Below are 18,638 nucleotides of genomic sequence, written 5' to 3'. Positions count from 1 at the left end.
GGAGGATCCTCTTGGCAAGTCTCGGGATGCTGATGCTATGGAGACAGTGGCAGTGCCCTGGCATCAGTGCTAGAGCCTATCACTGTGCCTCCTGTAAATCAGATCTTTTTCTGAGCAATACACATATGCACCTAGATAGATGGATAGATAGATAGATAGATAGATAGATAGATAGATAGATAGATATGCACACATAGGGACATACATAGACAGATAGATGTGTATATCATATATACGATTGCTCTGTTACCGAACTCAGGTTCAGCTGCTCGCTGCTCAAAAGCCAATCATTCGAGAGGCAAGTGTCAGTAGAGGGGAAAGGTGCTTTAATCAGAAAAGCCGGCAATCTGGGGAGAAGGTGGACTTGTGTCCAGAGACCAGCTCTGAAGATTCTGCTCAGCCATGACAGTTTTTACAGGAGAAAAGGGGGAAGAATCTCAGGGAATCATCAAGGCAGGAGGTTGGGTTCTGCATCTCCATTGCGTGCAGACTGGCTGACTCTCTCTTCAGATGGCATCTTGTCCGAGTGATCTGCCAGCAGGATGGCTAAGGGGATTGTTAGAGGCAGAGAGCCCGTGATTCTCTTAACTACTCCATTCCTCATTCTTCTTTTTATCTAGGAAAAGAATCACCAGGTTAGACAGGGCATGGTGTGCATTCAGGAGAGCATAAGTCAGGAGTTGGTTTCATTTGCTTACTGATCTCATTCCTATAATTAGATTCTTTCAGGGTTAGAGGGGAACAGAAATGGACAAACAGAAAAGGAGCAAAAGAGCTGGTTTCATGTTCAACTAGATATCATTTTGACACCTCAAAGTTAATGTGGTCAAAACTGAACTCATGTTTACCCTCAAGCCTTGCAACCCTCAAATGCCCCTTACACACAGTGCTCTGATGTAGGTCTGTATTTCATAAATCAGTTTCCTATGTCCAACACGTGAGAGTCCTCCTTAACTGTTTCTCCCAGAAAGTGACTAAGTCATATCAGTTCTTTTCCTAAATATATCTCGAACTGGTCTTTTGCAGGCCACTTTTAACTCTCACTTGCATTTCTGTAGCACTTTGCGAATTGCTTCAGGGGCCTCTCTCAGATGCTTGTGTGGCACCCTGTTACACTTCTACGTATTGATTCCCCTTTAAAGTTTTAACTTTCTCTTTACTCTTCTGTGTCTCCTATTGTACTGTAAACATCTTAAAGTTGGAGAGTAGGGTTTTTTCATTCTTTTATCTCCACTTTGCTTCCTGGCTTAGAGAAAACCCTCAGCAGATCATTGGGACTTGAGAGCATGAATGAATAGAAGGATATTTTCACCTCCCCTGTGTGGTAATAATTTGAGCTTACATAGAAATTACCGAAAACATTTTTATGAGGGAAAGCCCTTTTTGCACACGATTAGTCTTGCATTCTCTTATGTCTGCCTTTTTTTCTGAATGGATTGTAGATAGCTGTTAAACATCTCTTTAAAGCCCTGAGCCTATTGACTGCTTATCATGTATTACTCTGAATGCAATTCCTATTTCATTAATAAGCAAGCGATATGTACAGCGTCTCCTCTTAATGTTTAAAAACTAATTTGCCTTCTTGGGGATATCAGTTACATTCCCAGAGCATTGTTAGGTATGGTGTTTTGTAGTATCCTGAGTATTGATACAGGAGAGCACATTTGTCTTGGGCTCTTGTCTTTGTTGAGAAGGATGGATGGCTCTACTTAATTATGATGAGATGTGCTGAATTAATTTAGCAACTCTTTTCCACATTTGCGCATCAGATGTGAAAGCATCCGTCTCACTACACTCTCTTGGAAATCACTGACAGATCTGTTTCATATATTGCTTTTTTAAATTATTTTATGTTATCCTACAAGGAAGTTCATGTTTTTTTCTAGTATTTTCATGTCCATTTCATGGTATCCTTTTGATGGTCTTTTCCAGTGCTTTTCATTGTACTTGAAAACCTCTAAATCTCTTGTTTGATAAATATTGTTACAGATTTTAAAATTTCGATTAAATAATTGATAATAAAAGGACAAGATAAAAAAGAAATGCCTATATTTTATATTTAAATTATTTGTCTAAATTATTTCATTTTATTTTACCTTCCAGGATAGTTAAATTTTTTTGCTTTAATTACATTATATTCTATTATCTGAAGCTGCAAGGCAAGATCTCTTTGTTTTACATCCACAGTGATATTTAAGATATCCTGTTGAGATCATAGTAGAATGAAGTGTTGAGATAACTGACTAAAAAACCATATTTTAAGTAATGTTTTGAATATGCTGGTACATGTCTATACATCTTGGTAGAATCTATGCATACTTCAAATTCACACTATAATATCTGGACTAGACAGTAGCCAGTGTCTTGGCAAAAGATGATATAATAGATGTTCCTGTATTTAAACAGAAACTGCATTTCTTTCCAGATTTCCACTCTCTTTTTGTTTGTTTTCATGTTATCCATACCAGAAAAATCACTAAATTTGGTAATTGATTGAAATTTTATCCTATTTTATTTTTGAAATAACTTAAAGATTTCACAAACTTAAATTAATTCATTGTCTTTAATGAAGCTTGGGCAACTATGACCAGTGCTGAACTAAGAATTAAATCAGATTTGAGACCAGCTTTCTGCCCTGATGTGGCTTATAAATTACTTAAATAAATCACGAATATTGAAAGAATAGCCATGACGTATACTAAATTGCTTTAAACTATGCCAAAATTTAAAACCTACTTCCTATTTGGCATCTCAGATTGTTTGACAGTGAAAACAGCAACATGAGATTTCTCTGTATAGTTTTCATTAGGAATGTGATAGTGTCATGATTTGGATCTTAATGTAATCTTACCATGCAGTTACATCAGTGTGTGACTATTTAAGGTTAAATCTTCATTTATTTCACTTTAAGACTCTTTTCTCCCCTAGAGCCTTAAATACTGCCCAGCTGTGGAAACAGACCACAACCAAAACTGATTAATTGGGCATAAATATTACAGAAGTTAAATTTCCAAACTTTCCCGGAAAGTTTAACATTAGCTGTGTGCTCAGTGGAAATGATGTTAATACGTATAATTTATCCTTATTACTATTAAAGAACATATTAACAAGAGCACAACATTTCAGGAAGCACAAGTGTACTTCTTACCTTGTTTTTGAGCCATTGGTATAACAGAGGATAAATAATTATGTCATTAAGAGTGAGTGTGAAAGGAGATCATTAATGAATTCCAGGAATGGGTAGAGTAAGTATGATGATGTAGAAGCTTTGGTTGGGCAAGTACTAGGCAAAGTCTAATTTTCACAGTTGTCTGATAACACAATGAGTCAATGGCAGTATAAGACATATTACAGTCTTGTATCTGATATAGCCTTTCCTTCCTCTGTCATCTCCAGCTGTAAGCACAAGATGTACCTGGAAAGGCTACCAAACACCAGCATCATTATCCCATTCCATAACGAAGGCTGGACTTCACTCCTCCGGACCATCCACAGCATCATCAACCGAACCCCAGAAAGTCTGATTGCAGAAATCATTCTGGTCGATGACTTCAGTGATAGAGGTAAGATGTCATTAATAATATTTTATGTGATTCTCTTACCACCTACGTAATCATTACTGGCTTTTAAAATAAAGCAGATGATCATTGTGATGGTTTCTTTCTAATTCTATCTGAAAGGAGATGATAAAGTTTTGTCTATGTTGTGATGCTGTGATTTCATAAAATGTTGACCAAAATGCGAAAGGAATTGAACAAAAAGTTATGGGCATCATTTGGGGACCTATAAGAAATTTGTATTACATTTCTGTTGTAAATTAGAGAGGTATTGGCAGAATGCCTCAAATTCTACCTGCAGCTTCAGGACAAACATTGTAAAATATGTTACGGTAAGTACAAATGAATGGTGAAATATTCCAGTAGAACCAGAAAATCTGTTCCCCTTTCTGAAAAGGATCTGCTCTGTTGTTTACCAGTGTGATACATTCTCCAGGCTGTGCTTGTGTTACTTCATAAATACTGGAAATTATAAGTAACACAAATAAGTATTTTTACTTGGCAATTTTAGCTATTTTATCATATCTGAACAATAATAACAGCAGAAAGGCCTGGAATGCGGTGTATCAGAAAATTTGACACAGTTCTACTCTTTTTTTTATTTTTTACTATTCTCATGAACACAGTTTGGTTTATAAGTCAGGGGAATAAGATTATAGATAGTTTCTTGAGATTAGGACTTGATAAATCATATTCACTCTAAATAGGGGAAAGTAAAATTCTTCTTGGCTGGTGTGAGTGGAGAGGCGGAAACCTCTTCTAAAGATATTCATCTACCTTCTGTTTCCTTGCATGAAGGAGCTCTGTTTAACTGCACTGTATGTGTGTAAGAAAGAGCGGCAGGAAACGAGTTTGCGTGTTATTCTTATGCCTTCGAGGACATGCGTCTTGAGATCCTATGGATTAATTGAGGTTTTGGAAATTTCATTTGCAACAGAAACATTTTCTTCGTAGTACTGAAAAATTCTGTAGAAGTAAAACTGCTTGGTGTGTTAGTTTTGAGTTTCCTTTAGCATTTTTGTCTGCAATGATTCGCTTCAAAAACTGATTCAGGGTTTGCCGGTAATTCATATGTGTTGAAGTTCGTAGGCCAAAAAAGAAGGTTGTCTGTTGTTCTATTAAAATAGTAAACTACGAACTTGGTAATTTAGGTTGATTTCAAAGTAGTTTTTGCCTTGCATTGCTTCTATAGTTGTGTGTTCAATAAGTATCTAAATCAGTATCTAATAAGTACCTAAATTAAATAACACATTGATTTCTTTTTTATTCTAATTGAGGCTACTTATTTCAAAGCAGTCATTACCACCTCAGGCTAAAAATAGGCATTTCATGTGTTAAAGTTAAAACTGTGCTTTTAAATAAAAGAATGAAAAAGGGGATAAAGATCTGGGGCCACACATCACCAAATAAATGGCATTTTTTGATTGACTGGTACCAAGAGAAATAAGACAGTGTATCTGTGGACAATTTTCTACATAATTAACTTTGTCTTGGTAAACTATTTCCTACAGCAGAATTTTGACCTGGGGGTAATAAAGTAGGAGACACTTGGTAGCAGTACACTGTGGTTTGTAGAGTTTCTGCTGGATATTTCTAAAGGTATTTTTCAGCTGAAAGTCTTTAAAGAGGGAGAAAATAGTGGCATCTCCTTTTGTCTTGAGTTTAAATCATTGTCATCTCTGTATAGTAGTGACTTTGATAGACTGTCCCTTCTGTAGCGACTTTGATAGACTGTCCCTTCTGCTTAGAATGTTACCCAGGAAGGAAGTGTGTTCTGCATGGTCCATGTCATTGCTGTTAGTGACATGAAGCAACACAAAAAGGATTGGTTGGGAGAGTAATGGTGATTTTGACTTTCCTGCGGGACATTTTTAAGGATAATCATTATTTTAATGCTTTCGTAAATCTGTCCTTTAGTTACTCTATTCCTGTGAACTATCAAGTTGAAAGTCGTATTTGACGATCATTAAACTTTCAAACGGGAAAGCTTTTTGAATATTGCTTGTCATTTTACTAGCCTGACGACAGTGTAAGACTAAACGTTGAAACACATGTGATAAAAATACTTCCACAAATCTTTTAGAATACACCATAATTCTAAAGGTGCATGGAATAAGAGAAGCCCTTCTTTCAAATTTTTGTTTCAGATTACAGAATCTCTTCTGATAAAATATTAGGGTTTAGGTGAACCTAAAAGCATCACTCCTGCTTTCTGAATTGTGAGAAATCTAGAACATCAACATGGTAAACACAGGTTAGAATCCTGATACCAACTATGAACTGTATGACTTTGGGTAAATTAACCTCGCAGTGTCTCAAATTCCTTATCAAAATGGGGATAAGTAACTCATTAGTTATCTAAGTACCTCCTCCCGGGAGGTTGTGATGAAGACCTACTTTGATGGCTGAAGGAACTGTGCTCCACAGGAGAGCAACTGCTCTCAACTTCTGACCACTCCTCCCCAAATACTGTCCGGAAACACAACATCAATATTCTACATACTTTTGTGAGGAGATCCTCTCAATTTAATGAAATCTTATTCACAAAATTGAATCAGTCAGTCCTCTGTCTATGTGTCCATCCATCCATCCATCATCTACCCATCTACCTATCACCTACCACCTCGCCCCCACAACCCCAGTTGCAACAGAAGTTATTTAGACGTCATGCCTTCATAGAAGGCATATGAAGACGAATTGTGGTCATTTATAACATGTTGGAAAAATTAGGACTGCCTTAACATTTTTTTTTTTAAATCTCCAGTTTTACTACTAAGCAGGTAGTTTATACGGGTACTGAAGAAAAATGAAATTTTAGAGTTTCAACAAAAGGAGGGTAAATAGAACATGTCACCTCCCTAAATTATGTCAGTGACCTTAATGTTTATCAAAAATTCCTTTCAGGATTGTTTTTACTATTGTAAGAGAAGGAAGGTATTTCCAGGCATTTCTTGTTTACAGGGCCTCTAAGACAAAGAAGTTTTCTCTGCTTTTTAGTCAGATATGATGCATAGCCATGCTGTTAAAAGCTATTATACTTTATGCTTTATTTTTTTTACTTTTGGACAACCCAGAAATCGGAGTATTTTCCACCGCTTCTTTAAAAATCAAGTTAAGTAGGCTAGACAAATTTTAAAGTACAAGAAAATATAGGGGATTTTTTTGGCCTCCTTCAGGAAATTATTTCTGAAATGTTACACTTCATATTTATTTTCAGAAATATATTCTAGTCCCAAGTCTGTTCAGTATGCATTTTAACACCTTAGCTCTTTTGAATATTCTCTAATGTCCTTTGGCTAAAGGCAATAAAATTTTGACAAGATTTAATCAAACATTACTGCTTTATATTTTATGTCTTTCAGGTCAGTAGAATAGCTACACATGAAAAAAAAAAGAAAAGGAAAGCCAACATGTTAGCCATGTTAATAGCACAAGTGTAATATCGCTTGGAATTCATAGTTCCAAAAAATGTAATCATTCTATGATTGGTGAATTCTGCACAATTGGTTTCATAGCAATAGAGAAAAAAATACTAAAGTATTTTCGAATTATAAAATCAGTGCAAAGTGCTTTCTAAAAATCAGCTTGAATTTACCCAGTTGACCCAGTTATCAAAATGCTTTTAAAAAATGAACATCCCAGCACTTCTCAGTTTAGATATTCTTCCTGAAATGAGCTTGGTAAACAGAGTGTTGTTTTAGCCTCAGAACGTAAGCCTACTGTCTATAAGAACAGGAAGGTACAGGCCTACAGGTAAAATTTCAAAACCAACGCCATGTTTTTGCTATCTGACGCTTACCAAAGTTAGTGAATATATATATATATTTTTCAGTAAGCTCTCAGAAATACATTTAACAACTTAACTTGAGGCTTCTAACAAGACTTCATGATGACTTTAAAGCAGGACTAATCCTGGGCTTATCTCCAAATTCCAGGCAACCTTCACGGCATCCACACGGAAAATGTTGAAATGTGTGAACTAAGCTGGGGCTTAGCCTCAGAGACAGGGCAGATTTGAACCTGACAGTTCTCTAAAGTTTGTGTGCTTAGAGGAATTCAAGTTTAAACCGAGGGAACTCACAGGAGAGTTGCTGATACACTTCCCTTAATGCAGGTGTGAGGGCACTATTGTGCCCTGGATGTGTATGTACACACGCATGCACACTAACTCACTCTCGCCCCTGCTTGTTTCAAACTTCCTGGACAGGGAAAGTAGGGAGCTGAGTGTTAGAGTTTCACAAAGACCTGTTATTTTCCATGTTCTAGTTAGAGGGAAAATCACAAACTTAAAACTATCCTTCCGATCTAGCAAAATCAGCCACTTTAAAGAAATCTAGTTTACTCTTCCTCAGGGAGCATAGGTCCTCGCTACTCAAAGTGTGGTCCATAGATCAGCAACGTCAGCATCACGTTGAGGCTTACCAGTCATGCAGACTGTCAGGCTCCATCCAGATATATCAGAATCTTCACTTCAACAAAACCTATGTGTCATTTTTATGCAAATCAGGGTTTCAGAATAATTGTCATGTGTCTCAGAATTGGGGTTGGAGCTTCAGTGAGTAAGATAAATGCATAAATAGCTTAATTTCAAAAATCTCCTGTGTCTTATCCATATTATTTTGACGTACATTTTTCTACTCTTATTATTTAGCATTTAATTGATATTGGATTTATAAATCTGCAAGGGGAAATTTGGGATGGGAATTCGATAGTGTTACCTCTACATTATTTTATGTGACATTTGTGATAACATTTCTTTGATAAATGTTGGCATTTTCACAAGTTTATAGACATTTACTATGCCTTCTCATGAACTCATTTTGTAGCATTTTATGTTGAATTTCAGGTTACTGCTGTTACTCCTCCTTCGCCAATTTTCCTTCTTTGTTATACAAATGTGCCTTCCAATATTTTGTAGATCTAATTTGCTTTGAAATCGTTTAATAATTTTCGTGCCAAATTCAGAAATCACACGTATGTGTATACAGACACACACACAATTTCTTTAAAGGTCCATATTACCATCAAAATCTTAGACTCTTCACATAGATAAATTGTTTATAAATCTTTAAAATACTGAGACTATTTTAAGTCATTTCACAGGTGGTAATGATGAGTCTTGAATTCCAGGTTCCACTTTACTCAGATAGTCTCCAAGTATACCATTAAGGAAAGTTTCCATAACCAGACAAATCAGTTGGCACAAGTTTTACAACTGTTCAAAGCTGGAAGGTATCATTGGTGTGAAAAGGTTGTAAAATAGATGAAGAATGGTAGTGCATTTCTATCTTAAATGATAAAATACTAACACTAAAGTGCATATAAAGATTCAGAGGGGACAGTCAACGGAAATGCCTTTGTGCTGGTTTTCCGTCAGGCCACTAGACCGTAAGACAAGCCATTTTTATGTCTCAGATTTATTGAGCGCCGGTCACTCTAAGTGAATCTTGGAATTGCTTAGATTTATTATTCAGATTTCAAGTTGTAAGGATAATTGCATTTTAAAATCAAAATACAATAGTAAATACTAATAAGTAACAGGAGCTGAGAAAATATTATAAAATTCAACTTTTAGAAATTTATCATCACCTGCTACAGAAGTGAAAGAAAGCTGATTGATTTCTGTTGATAAATTTGCATATCATGCCGCATAAGGATGAAATGTACAGTTTTAATAAAACTGTTCTGTTTTCGCAATTATTTTTGCATCTGCCGCCGAAGGGAGTCCAGGGCATAGAGTCGTAAATATGAACGTAGAACAGTTATATGTTCTCAAAGTCAGAGGAAAATAGGGAAGACAATTTATGAAGCGTACATTCTGCAAGTTCCAAAACACAAAATCAGCTCATAAAAATGTCTTTATGTGTTTGTAAAATATGAATCCTACTCGTCAGTGGCAGCATATGCTTTGAATAGAAGCTGTCTCGGAAGGCAAAGCACTCCTGGGATTTCTCTCCCTCTTACTTTTAAACGAAAACTCCAGTCTCACGTGTTGTAAATGTCTGTGTAAACAAAGGACCGTATCTGACAAAATAACGAGTTATGTGTCCTTGCTGAGCCTGATATTTGCCATAATGTTAGACCAGCATTTTGCTTTCTCCTTTTTCTTCTGTAGAGCAAATGTGACTAATCCTTGCAGTTTTCAGGATTGTTCCTGAGCGTTACACACAGTCGCGAGGGTCACGATCCTCATGAATACCACTGGAACGCTTTCTTTATTCTGGTAGAAACAGCCTATTCTAAGTAGATCCTTTTTTTGCAGATTAGGATAAAAGGTCTTCAGATTCTATAAAGGTATATGTTTTTCTTGATGAACTGTTTTAGGAATTAGCCTCGATAAGACTGGCACTGGAAGGTTCAGAATTTGGGGGATTATATCCTCTGTCTTCTCAATAAAGTCCTAATATATCAAATTTGACGAAATTTATTTGTTTCAGTTCAATTTCAGTAAAATTTATATTTGATTGAATAAAGATACATGTGCTGAAACTTCCACACAAATAGACATTTTTATGTGGTCTTAGAAACTGTTTTAAAAATGTTCTAATGTAGAATTTGAGACTAGAGTGTTGGAATGGACCAGTTCTAGATGAATTTTGAACACAAAAATACGTATCTTGGAAAATAGAATGAAGAGGCACACTTAGGTTCTGTTGTCTAGTTGGGCTGTAGTTAGGTATCATATATAATATTAAAGCATGTTTCACAGTTGAAAAATTTTGTTACCGCTTTCTTTTTCTTTATCATTTAAAAAATATTTTGTGTACTTGAATGAATGAGATACATTTAAAATACTGTTAATTCCTGTGAGGGCTTTAAAAATGCCCACACAGAAAATTTTGTCAATTTAGGGGTTGTAAGTATTTATATTTCGTCTATTAGTTGCTTTTAAGTTTTTAAAAAATATTTTCATTTTGAAGAAATGATAAATCTCATCTAATTGTCATTTTTTTAACTAGCATTTTGCTATTTTACAGTTCTATTCTCTTTAAATATTAGCTTGAGGCATATGAAATTGTCATTTTTTGTAGAACATTAATGGCTGGCTGATCATTTCATATATTTCAACCTTAATAACCGACCATCTTAAAACCTCTCCCTGAATTGAATAATTATTTAGGGCTCATGTTTTAAATCAGTCCTTTTAAAGATAGGGGAGGGCAGCTCCCATCCTCAGGTGGTGGGTAAGCCAGTCTGGCTTTCCAGTTGCTTTTTCTGGATGAAAACTCCACATGGATGAATTCATATGGGTTTGGCATGGAAGGGGATGCTTCTTTTCAAAGCAAAACCGTTACAGCTCACCAGTGTCACAAGGCATGACTTCCTCAAGAAAAATAAACTGTGCCGTTCATTTTATGGCAGATTAAATCCCATTTATTTTCCTCGCAGACAGCTGTTTTGAGTAGGATTGTCACTCATATGAAACCATTTTGTGGATCTGGGGCTTCAGATCTTGGGTAGGGATGACTTCCTCTGATGAAATAAAAGGTGATGTTGTATGAGGATTTCTCTTGTCAGCAAACCGCAGCTGGTGAGCTTTAATAATAAAATGTTTTGTATTTCAAACAATCCTTTTTTGGCGCCTAAAGATCCACCTGCTCTTAATTTTTTTAAAAAATCACTGCATTGACACAATGAAAAAAAACACAAATATTTCCTCCTTTATCTGGAATTATAACACTTCCTTAGAAAATGATCAGTCTCTCATCAGTCAGGGTTTTTGATAAGCCGACAAGTTTTAAACATCAAGGACATCTGTCTTGATAAAACACATTTTAACAAAATTCTCCTGATAAGAATTGTCTTTTATGTCAACTGAGGAACAATTCCGCATTAGACTGGTAAGATCTTTGAGATGAAGGAAATTGCAGGTGACCTGGCACATTTGTACCCTTTTATAGATGAATAAATAGAGGCTCAGGGAGGTGACATCCTAGGTCACACACTAGGTCAACTTTATATGCTGAGATAAATGCTAGATTAACCTCAAATGGATGGTTTTTCTGCTTAGGCATTCAGGGTTCCTCTCCTCTGTAGTTTTCTCAGACATCTAATTCTGAGAAGCTAGAACCATTCTGATACTATCTTCAATTTGATAAAACTGTACTACAGTTACATAGACACTCTAGATAATTGAATCTAATTTATTACCCATTTTCTCACCTTAGGTGCAGGGTCGTAATAGAAACCATCATTTCACTGTGTACACACACATAGTAGAATGAAGAATTCATGAGCAAAGTAATGACTTGAGCACACAAATCTCAGTGTCCAAATGGCCTTTTAGCCCTGCAAGGGGCCAATCAGGGCTTTCCTCCTGGAGAGAAGAGTGTTTCTAACATGCTGAAAGGCTCACAAAGTAATGAAATAGGGCATAAAACATAGTTAGACATGTTTCATGTGGCTTCCCAGGCAGATTCAAAGTAGAATTTATTGAGGTAAGTGAATGGATTTTAGGCTGTCCTCTTGTAGATCATCTGAGTCTGTCTTTACTCCGGATATATTGTTCCAGATTTAGGCAGCCTCACTTCACAGAAACCAAGACACTTCTGAGATCGCCGGGGCCACTCTTGTGTAAAATGTCCCCAGAAAATGAGAGTCTTTCTGGGACAGAGCAGCTGGGCTGGGGGTGAAGGGGTGGGGGTGAATGGGCAAATATCTAACATGGGATACTCATTAGATACACATCGTTGATTTTCCCTTTATTTTTTATTTTTTTGTCTTATCTACTAAAACTAAGTGGAATATATTTATGTTTACAAACCACTTGGGAAACTAGTCGGTGCCTCATAGCTCAGAAAACACTGACCCCAACATTGTAGGGGGACAGCGACAAGGGAAGCTTAATTTTACGTCTTGAATAAACTTAAGCTCCGTCACTTATCATTTTGAGTTTTGCGTGTTTCTGCAGGATAAATTAAGGCCACCTCCAACCTAATGGAGATACACTTAGGGTTTAAAGTAAAATTTAAGCCATTGATTTTTTTCAGGTTGGCTACATTTTTTTTCCTCTAGTTTTGCTCAGTTTAAGCACTGCTTCTTTGAAAATAAAGGCTCTATGAAGAAAAGAAGATATTTGTTTATTTTATAGTACTGTTATAAAATTATGGACTCATGGAACAGATACAAATACTGCGAGCAGTTAACAGCCTATATGTTAGAGTCTCGAATCCAAGTCACAGCTCTGCCAGTTGAGGCCTGGAGACCTTAGAAAGGATTGATGTGACCCTAGATTTCAGAAACAACAAGACACAATGTCACTATTTTTTTTCACTTTCAAAAAAAAAAAAATCTCCCTAAACTGAAAGGTTAGGAAAAACACGTCGCTCACTATAGAGAGGAGATAGCAGGAAAATCCGTGACCGCTTCATATAAGTTCGTGCTTGAAGGTCTAAACGATTGCCACGTGCTTGGAGAAATTAACAAAATTTACCTTTTAACCGTGAATAATTTTCATGAAATGATGATGAAGGAAATAACTTCCCAAGACTGGGAGTCAGATAAATACAGTGTCTGTATCTATAAAAAGGCACATTTCAGGTTCCAAAGTTCAGTGCACTTGTTTTTGATCTTTGCAAAATTTTTAAAGTAATTGCATCAGTGCTTTTTAAGTAACACTTCTGGATAATAGTAATGCTCATAGTAATACCCATAGTGGCGTGAAGCACTAGGAGTCAGTACAAGTTTGTTACATTTCAGTCAGACATCATCCCCAGGCGGGTATGACTTCCAAGCTCAGATTCTCTTAGACCTGGGACTTCCTCCCCACCCCCAGGAGTGACCGTAATATAATATCTCCTGAGACCGAATGGACCAAGCTGTCCCTTGGCTCCCAGGTGCAGCAGATAGCTTTCCCAGACCACTCTTAGAATCATCTGGAGTTACCCCGGGTCGCATGACACCAAGCAGCCTACGTGCGTGCTCACCTACTAAACCACTTTGTCACGCTTCTCTGTGAAAGGTGAAACATACACGAGTGGAGGCATCTCCATGGAAATAGAAGCTGGACTGAGCCCAAGATGCCCTAGTAAGATGACTCTTGGTTGTACCATAAGCTCCTGGGAATCCCTGGACATATTTTTGCTGGCCGTAATCTTTGCGTTTTCCTTTACCCTATACATCAGTGTGAAGCCCTGAAGAGACCCAAATGGCTTGGCAGTCCTGACAACTTACCTAAGACCATAGGCGACATGGTTGTCTTATAAATTCCCATAGGTCCCTCATTGCAAAAGGATTTATGAATCAAAAGGAGAAGTCATTGCGATGGACAAAGATTCAGGGACGTATAAACCAGATCTTCATTTAAATATCTGTAGCTTCTGCATAGCGGACAGTCAGCTTAATAGGAGATACTAAAAGCTATAAGCGCATCAGTGATGTATTCTTAGGTGTATACTCTCTTCCTGCAGGAACACTTTCTCATAACTGGCAAGTGGTACTAATACATAAGGTACACTTTATGATGACTACCTTAATTTTAGCCGAATGGTATCCTGGGAACTACATATTCATCTGCAGAGATATGACACATTTCAAAAGTACACAGTATAGTTAAAACTGTATAGTTAGTCAAAAAATCAAAGGAGCCAATGCCGCTTCTTCTAATTTCTAGGGTGCAGATGTCTTGCTCCTCCTAAATGAGCAGCTTTATTGCCAAGTCTAATAAGGCGACACTTACTAGGGATCAGGGAACTGAGGATTGATTCCTAAAATTGAATCATCAAGTACAGGGGAGCCACGAAGTAGACACCACTTAGGAAAAGGAGGGGACTTAAATCACAATACTATCGCACTTGACTGTATAACCTATTTCAGAACTGCCAATGATTGCACTGCTCTTGGTAAAAATTGTAAGATATTACTAGTTGGTAGAACTTGAAAGAGAATAGCAATGGATACTTTCGATTAAGATGTAGTTCCTTCATGTCAGACTGTCGTCCCAAAGGCAAATCTACTATGTGTAATTATTCAGCTCAAATCCAGGTATCAAAGACTGAACTCTTCTGCAGGCCAGAGGCAATTACTTTCAAGCCCTGAATAGAAGTTTGCATTCAGTATCTTCAGCTCGTTTCCTAATTTTCTTCCTCTCTCTCTCCTTGTAATTGAAAGGAATGAACGTACTCTGTGGTTTCATGTTTTGACACCTGTTGATTAAGGATAGTGTGTAGAATAATTCCGCAAATGCATGTCTCATGTCAACCATATGTTTCAAGTTTTAGGAATGCTGGCCACTTAATATCTCTGAAATGTGTTTTTAGCCTCTTTCAGAATTCAAAAGGGTTATCTATTTTGGTAATTTTAGGGAAAGCTTCTTAGTCTTTACTACAGACTAGTTAATATTTTATGGTAAATTCAAATCCCTTGGCACTGTAGGTTGAGAGCTTCTGATGATTCAGTATGGTGAAGGCTTTTCTGGTGAGAGATGTCAATTACAGGACGTCACTAGTAACAGATAGAGCAAATGGTCGTTTCAAATTCCTTCAGCCACTGTCCCTTTGAGGATCAGGGAACATCTGCAAGGGAGCTGAAATCTAAAGCGCCCGGTGAGAAAGCTGCCACAGTGCCTCCCCTGAATGCTGGGCTTCATCCCCGCTGGAACTGAGGGATGCTTATGGGTTAGGGTTCCGTACTTGGCCTAAACATTGAACCCAGGATAAGCTTTTGCCAAGACAATGCTTGGTGAGTAGTATTAGCATCTCCCATTCATTTCAATGTCTGAAAATGTGGTTACTTCTCTTATGTTATCAACAATGAGTCAGAAGGGGCAGACGACAGGGCCTCCCGTCTGAGGAGGGGCCCTGGGCTACGCTGCACTCTGATAACCAACTAGTCATATCAGCCAGTGCCGCCTCCTACCTTCCTCTGCCACGAGAGTGGGCGGCTAAGTAGGTGATTTGGGCATCACTGTAGGTGTGAATCGTGGCTTTACCTTTACTGATGTTGTCACCATGAACAAGCTGTTTATCTCACTTGTCCCATACATGTTGGGAAATTGGGTTTCTGCCTATAAGGCAATTAGAACTTCGATGGGTACAAAGTAAGCACTTATTCAATTTAGGCTATTATTGTTTTTGCTATAAAAGGCTGGAATTGAACTAGATGACTTCTAAATCTATCTCAAAGAATTTTGAGTACAGAATTAGTATCTATGCTTTATAGGTTATTAAAAAAATATTAAGCAAGTAATTGTTTCCTTTAAAACTGGACACACAGAATAGTTGCAACACAGTGGTGGGAAGAGTCCCTAAACCTCGACAGAGGACAAACGCACTGTCTTAAGGGGCCTCTGGTATCCCTATGATTTCATCAAGAGGATTTTGAAGCTATACAACTACCACTGAAAATTGTAATTCTGAGTATTGCAGAATCCATTGAGCTCCATATATGAGAATTGAATAATTAATTGAATACTTTAAGTAAATAAATATTTTAAAATTTGATTAAATAAATAACTTTACTTAGGGAAGAAAATACATTCGTTTAATTCAATCATGTACTAGTAATTTAAAGTCGGACCTCTCTGCTTCATTTGATATTCTTTGTATACCTCCTCTTTCTTATACGGGGGTTGCTTTTACAGTCATTCTTTCTCAGGATTTTTCGTGGATGTCCCTTGCTCAACTTTCTCCTTGAACTTTGGTGATCCTCAGGGCCCTACTCACCACCCACAGCTCATGCCATTGTGTGCACTAAGCTTGAGTGATCTGTTCCCACTTTCTATACAGGTAAACTCTTCTCTTGCTTCTGATGCCAAAAGCTTGGCCTCTGTGTACTAGTCCCAAATTGACTCTCTGAGACAGGGTTCTGGATGAAGTAGAGAAGAAGAGCTTTATTGCTTTGCCAGGTAAAGGGGGATACAGCAGGCTTGTGCCCTCAAAAACTATACTTCCCAACCCAGGAGGATTTGATGAGTTTTATAGCAAGTTCAAGGGTGGAGTTGCTGATAAGATTAGGCTGTGTGCAGGGCCTGCACTCCTTTAATCTGGTCTCAGGTGTTCTGATGAGGTTCTGTGGTTCCTTTAATCTGGCCTCACATGGCCTTCTTGAAGATCTTCTCTGGTTCCTTTAATCTGGAATGAAGAATGCTAACATCTTCCATTTGTTGGGGGTTTTAATTCTATAAAGAGCTTAAAGGAATCCAAATCGGAAAAGAAGTAATAAAGCTGTCACTGTTTGCAGATGACATGGTACTATACGTAGAGAATCCTAACGATGCTACCAGAAAACTAGTAGAGCTAATCAATGAATTTGGTAAAGTAGCAGGATACAAAATTAATGCACAGAAATCTCTTGCATTCCTATACACTAATGATGAAAAATCTGAAAGAGAAATTAAGGAAACACTCCCACTTACCATTGCAACAAAAAGAATAAAATACCTAGGAATAAACCTACACAAGGAGGCAAAAGACCTGTATGCAGAAAACTCTAAGACACTGATGAAAAAAATTAAAGATGATACAAACAGGTGGAGAGATATACCATGTTCTTGGATTGGAAGAATCAACATTGTGAAAATGTCTGTACTACCAAAAGCAACCTACAGATTCAGTGCAATCCCTGTCAAACTACCAATGGCATTTTTCACAGAACTACAACAAAAATTTCCACAATTTGTGTGGAAACACAAAAGACCCTGAATAGCCAAGGCAATCTTGAGAATGAAAAACGGAGCTGGAGGAATCAGACTCCCTGACTTCAGACTATACTACAAAGCTACAGTAATCAAGACAGTATGGTACTGGCACAAAAACAGAAAGATAGATCAATGGAACAGGATAGGAAGCCCAGAGATAAACCCACGCACATATGGTCACCTTATCTTTGATAAAGGAGGCAAGAATATGCAATGGAAAAAAGACAACTTCTTCAATAAGTGGTGCTGGGAAAACTGGATAGCTACACGTAAAAGAATGAAATTAGAACACTCCCTAACACCATACACAAAAATAAACTGAAAATGGATTAAAGACCTAAATGTAAGGCCAGACACTATAAAACCCTTAGAGTAAAATATAGGCAGAACACTCTATGACATAAATCACAGCAAGATCCTTTTTGACTCACCTCCTAGAGAAATGGAAATAAAAACAAAAATAAACAAATGGGACTTAATGAAACTTAAAAGCTTTTGCACAGCAAAGGAAAATATAAACAAGATGAAAAGACAATCCTCAGAATGGGAGAAGATATTTGCAAACGAAGCAACTGACAAAGGATTAATCTCCAAAATTTGCAAGCAGCTCATGCAGCTCAATATCAAAAAAAGAACCCAATCCAAAACTGGGCAGAAGACCTAAATAAACATTTCTCCAAAGAAGATATACAGAGTGCCAACAAACACATGAAAGGGTGCTCACCATCACTAATCATTAGAGAAATGCAAATCAAAACTACAACGAGGTATCACCTCACACCGGTCAGAATGACCATCATCAAGAAATCTACAAGCAATAAATGCTGGAGAGGGTGTGGAGAAAAGTGAACCCGCTTGCACTGTTGGTGGGAATGTAAATTGATACAGCCACTATGGAGAACAGTATGGAGGTTCCTTAAAAAACTAAAAGTAGAACTACCATACAACCCAGCAATCCCACTACTGGGCATATACCCTGAAAAAACCATAATTCAAAGAGAGTCATGTACCGCAATGTTCATTGCAGCTCTATTTACAATAGCCAGGACATGGAAGCAACCTAAGTGTCCATCGACATGAATGGATAAAGAAGATGTGGCACATATATACAATGGAATACTACTCAGCCATAAAAAGGAAACGATATTGAGTTATTTGTAGTGAGGTGGGTGGACCTAGAGACTGTCATACAGAGTGAAGTAAGTCAGAAAGAGAAAGACAAATACTGTATGCTAACACATATATACGGAATTTAAGAAAAAAAATGTCATGAAGAACCTAGGGGTAAGACAGGAATAAAGACAGAGACCTACTAGAGAATGGACTTGAGGATACGGGGAAGGGTAAAGGTAAGCTGGGACGAAGTGAGAGAGTGGCATGAACATATATACACTACCAAATGTAAAATCGCTAGCTAGTGGGAAGCAGCCGCATAGCACAGGGAG

At 37.3% G+C, this 18,638-nt stretch overlaps 1 protein-coding gene across 2 annotated transcripts in view; it reads left to right on the top strand.

The window, feature by feature from the left end:
- Positions 1–18,638, top strand: part of GALNTL6 (polypeptide N-acetylgalactosaminyltransferase like 6) — a 1,143,433-nt gene that overhangs the window by 511,771 nt on the left and 613,024 nt on the right. For both annotated transcript variants that reach the window (XM_060013624.1, XM_060013625.1), the window contains one exon: positions 3,397–3,563. In XM_060013624.1, the coding sequence (XP_059869607.1) occupies positions 3,397–3,563 (167 nt within the window). The remainder of the gene's footprint in view (positions 1–3,396; positions 3,564–18,638) is intronic.

This window comes from Delphinus delphis, chromosome 6 (assembly GCF_949987515.2).
Source record: "Delphinus delphis chromosome 6, mDelDel1.2, whole genome shotgun sequence".
Taxonomy (NCBI): domain Eukaryota; kingdom Metazoa; phylum Chordata; class Mammalia; order Artiodactyla; family Delphinidae; genus Delphinus; species Delphinus delphis.
This window is presented reverse-complemented; position numbering and strand designations above follow the sequence as displayed.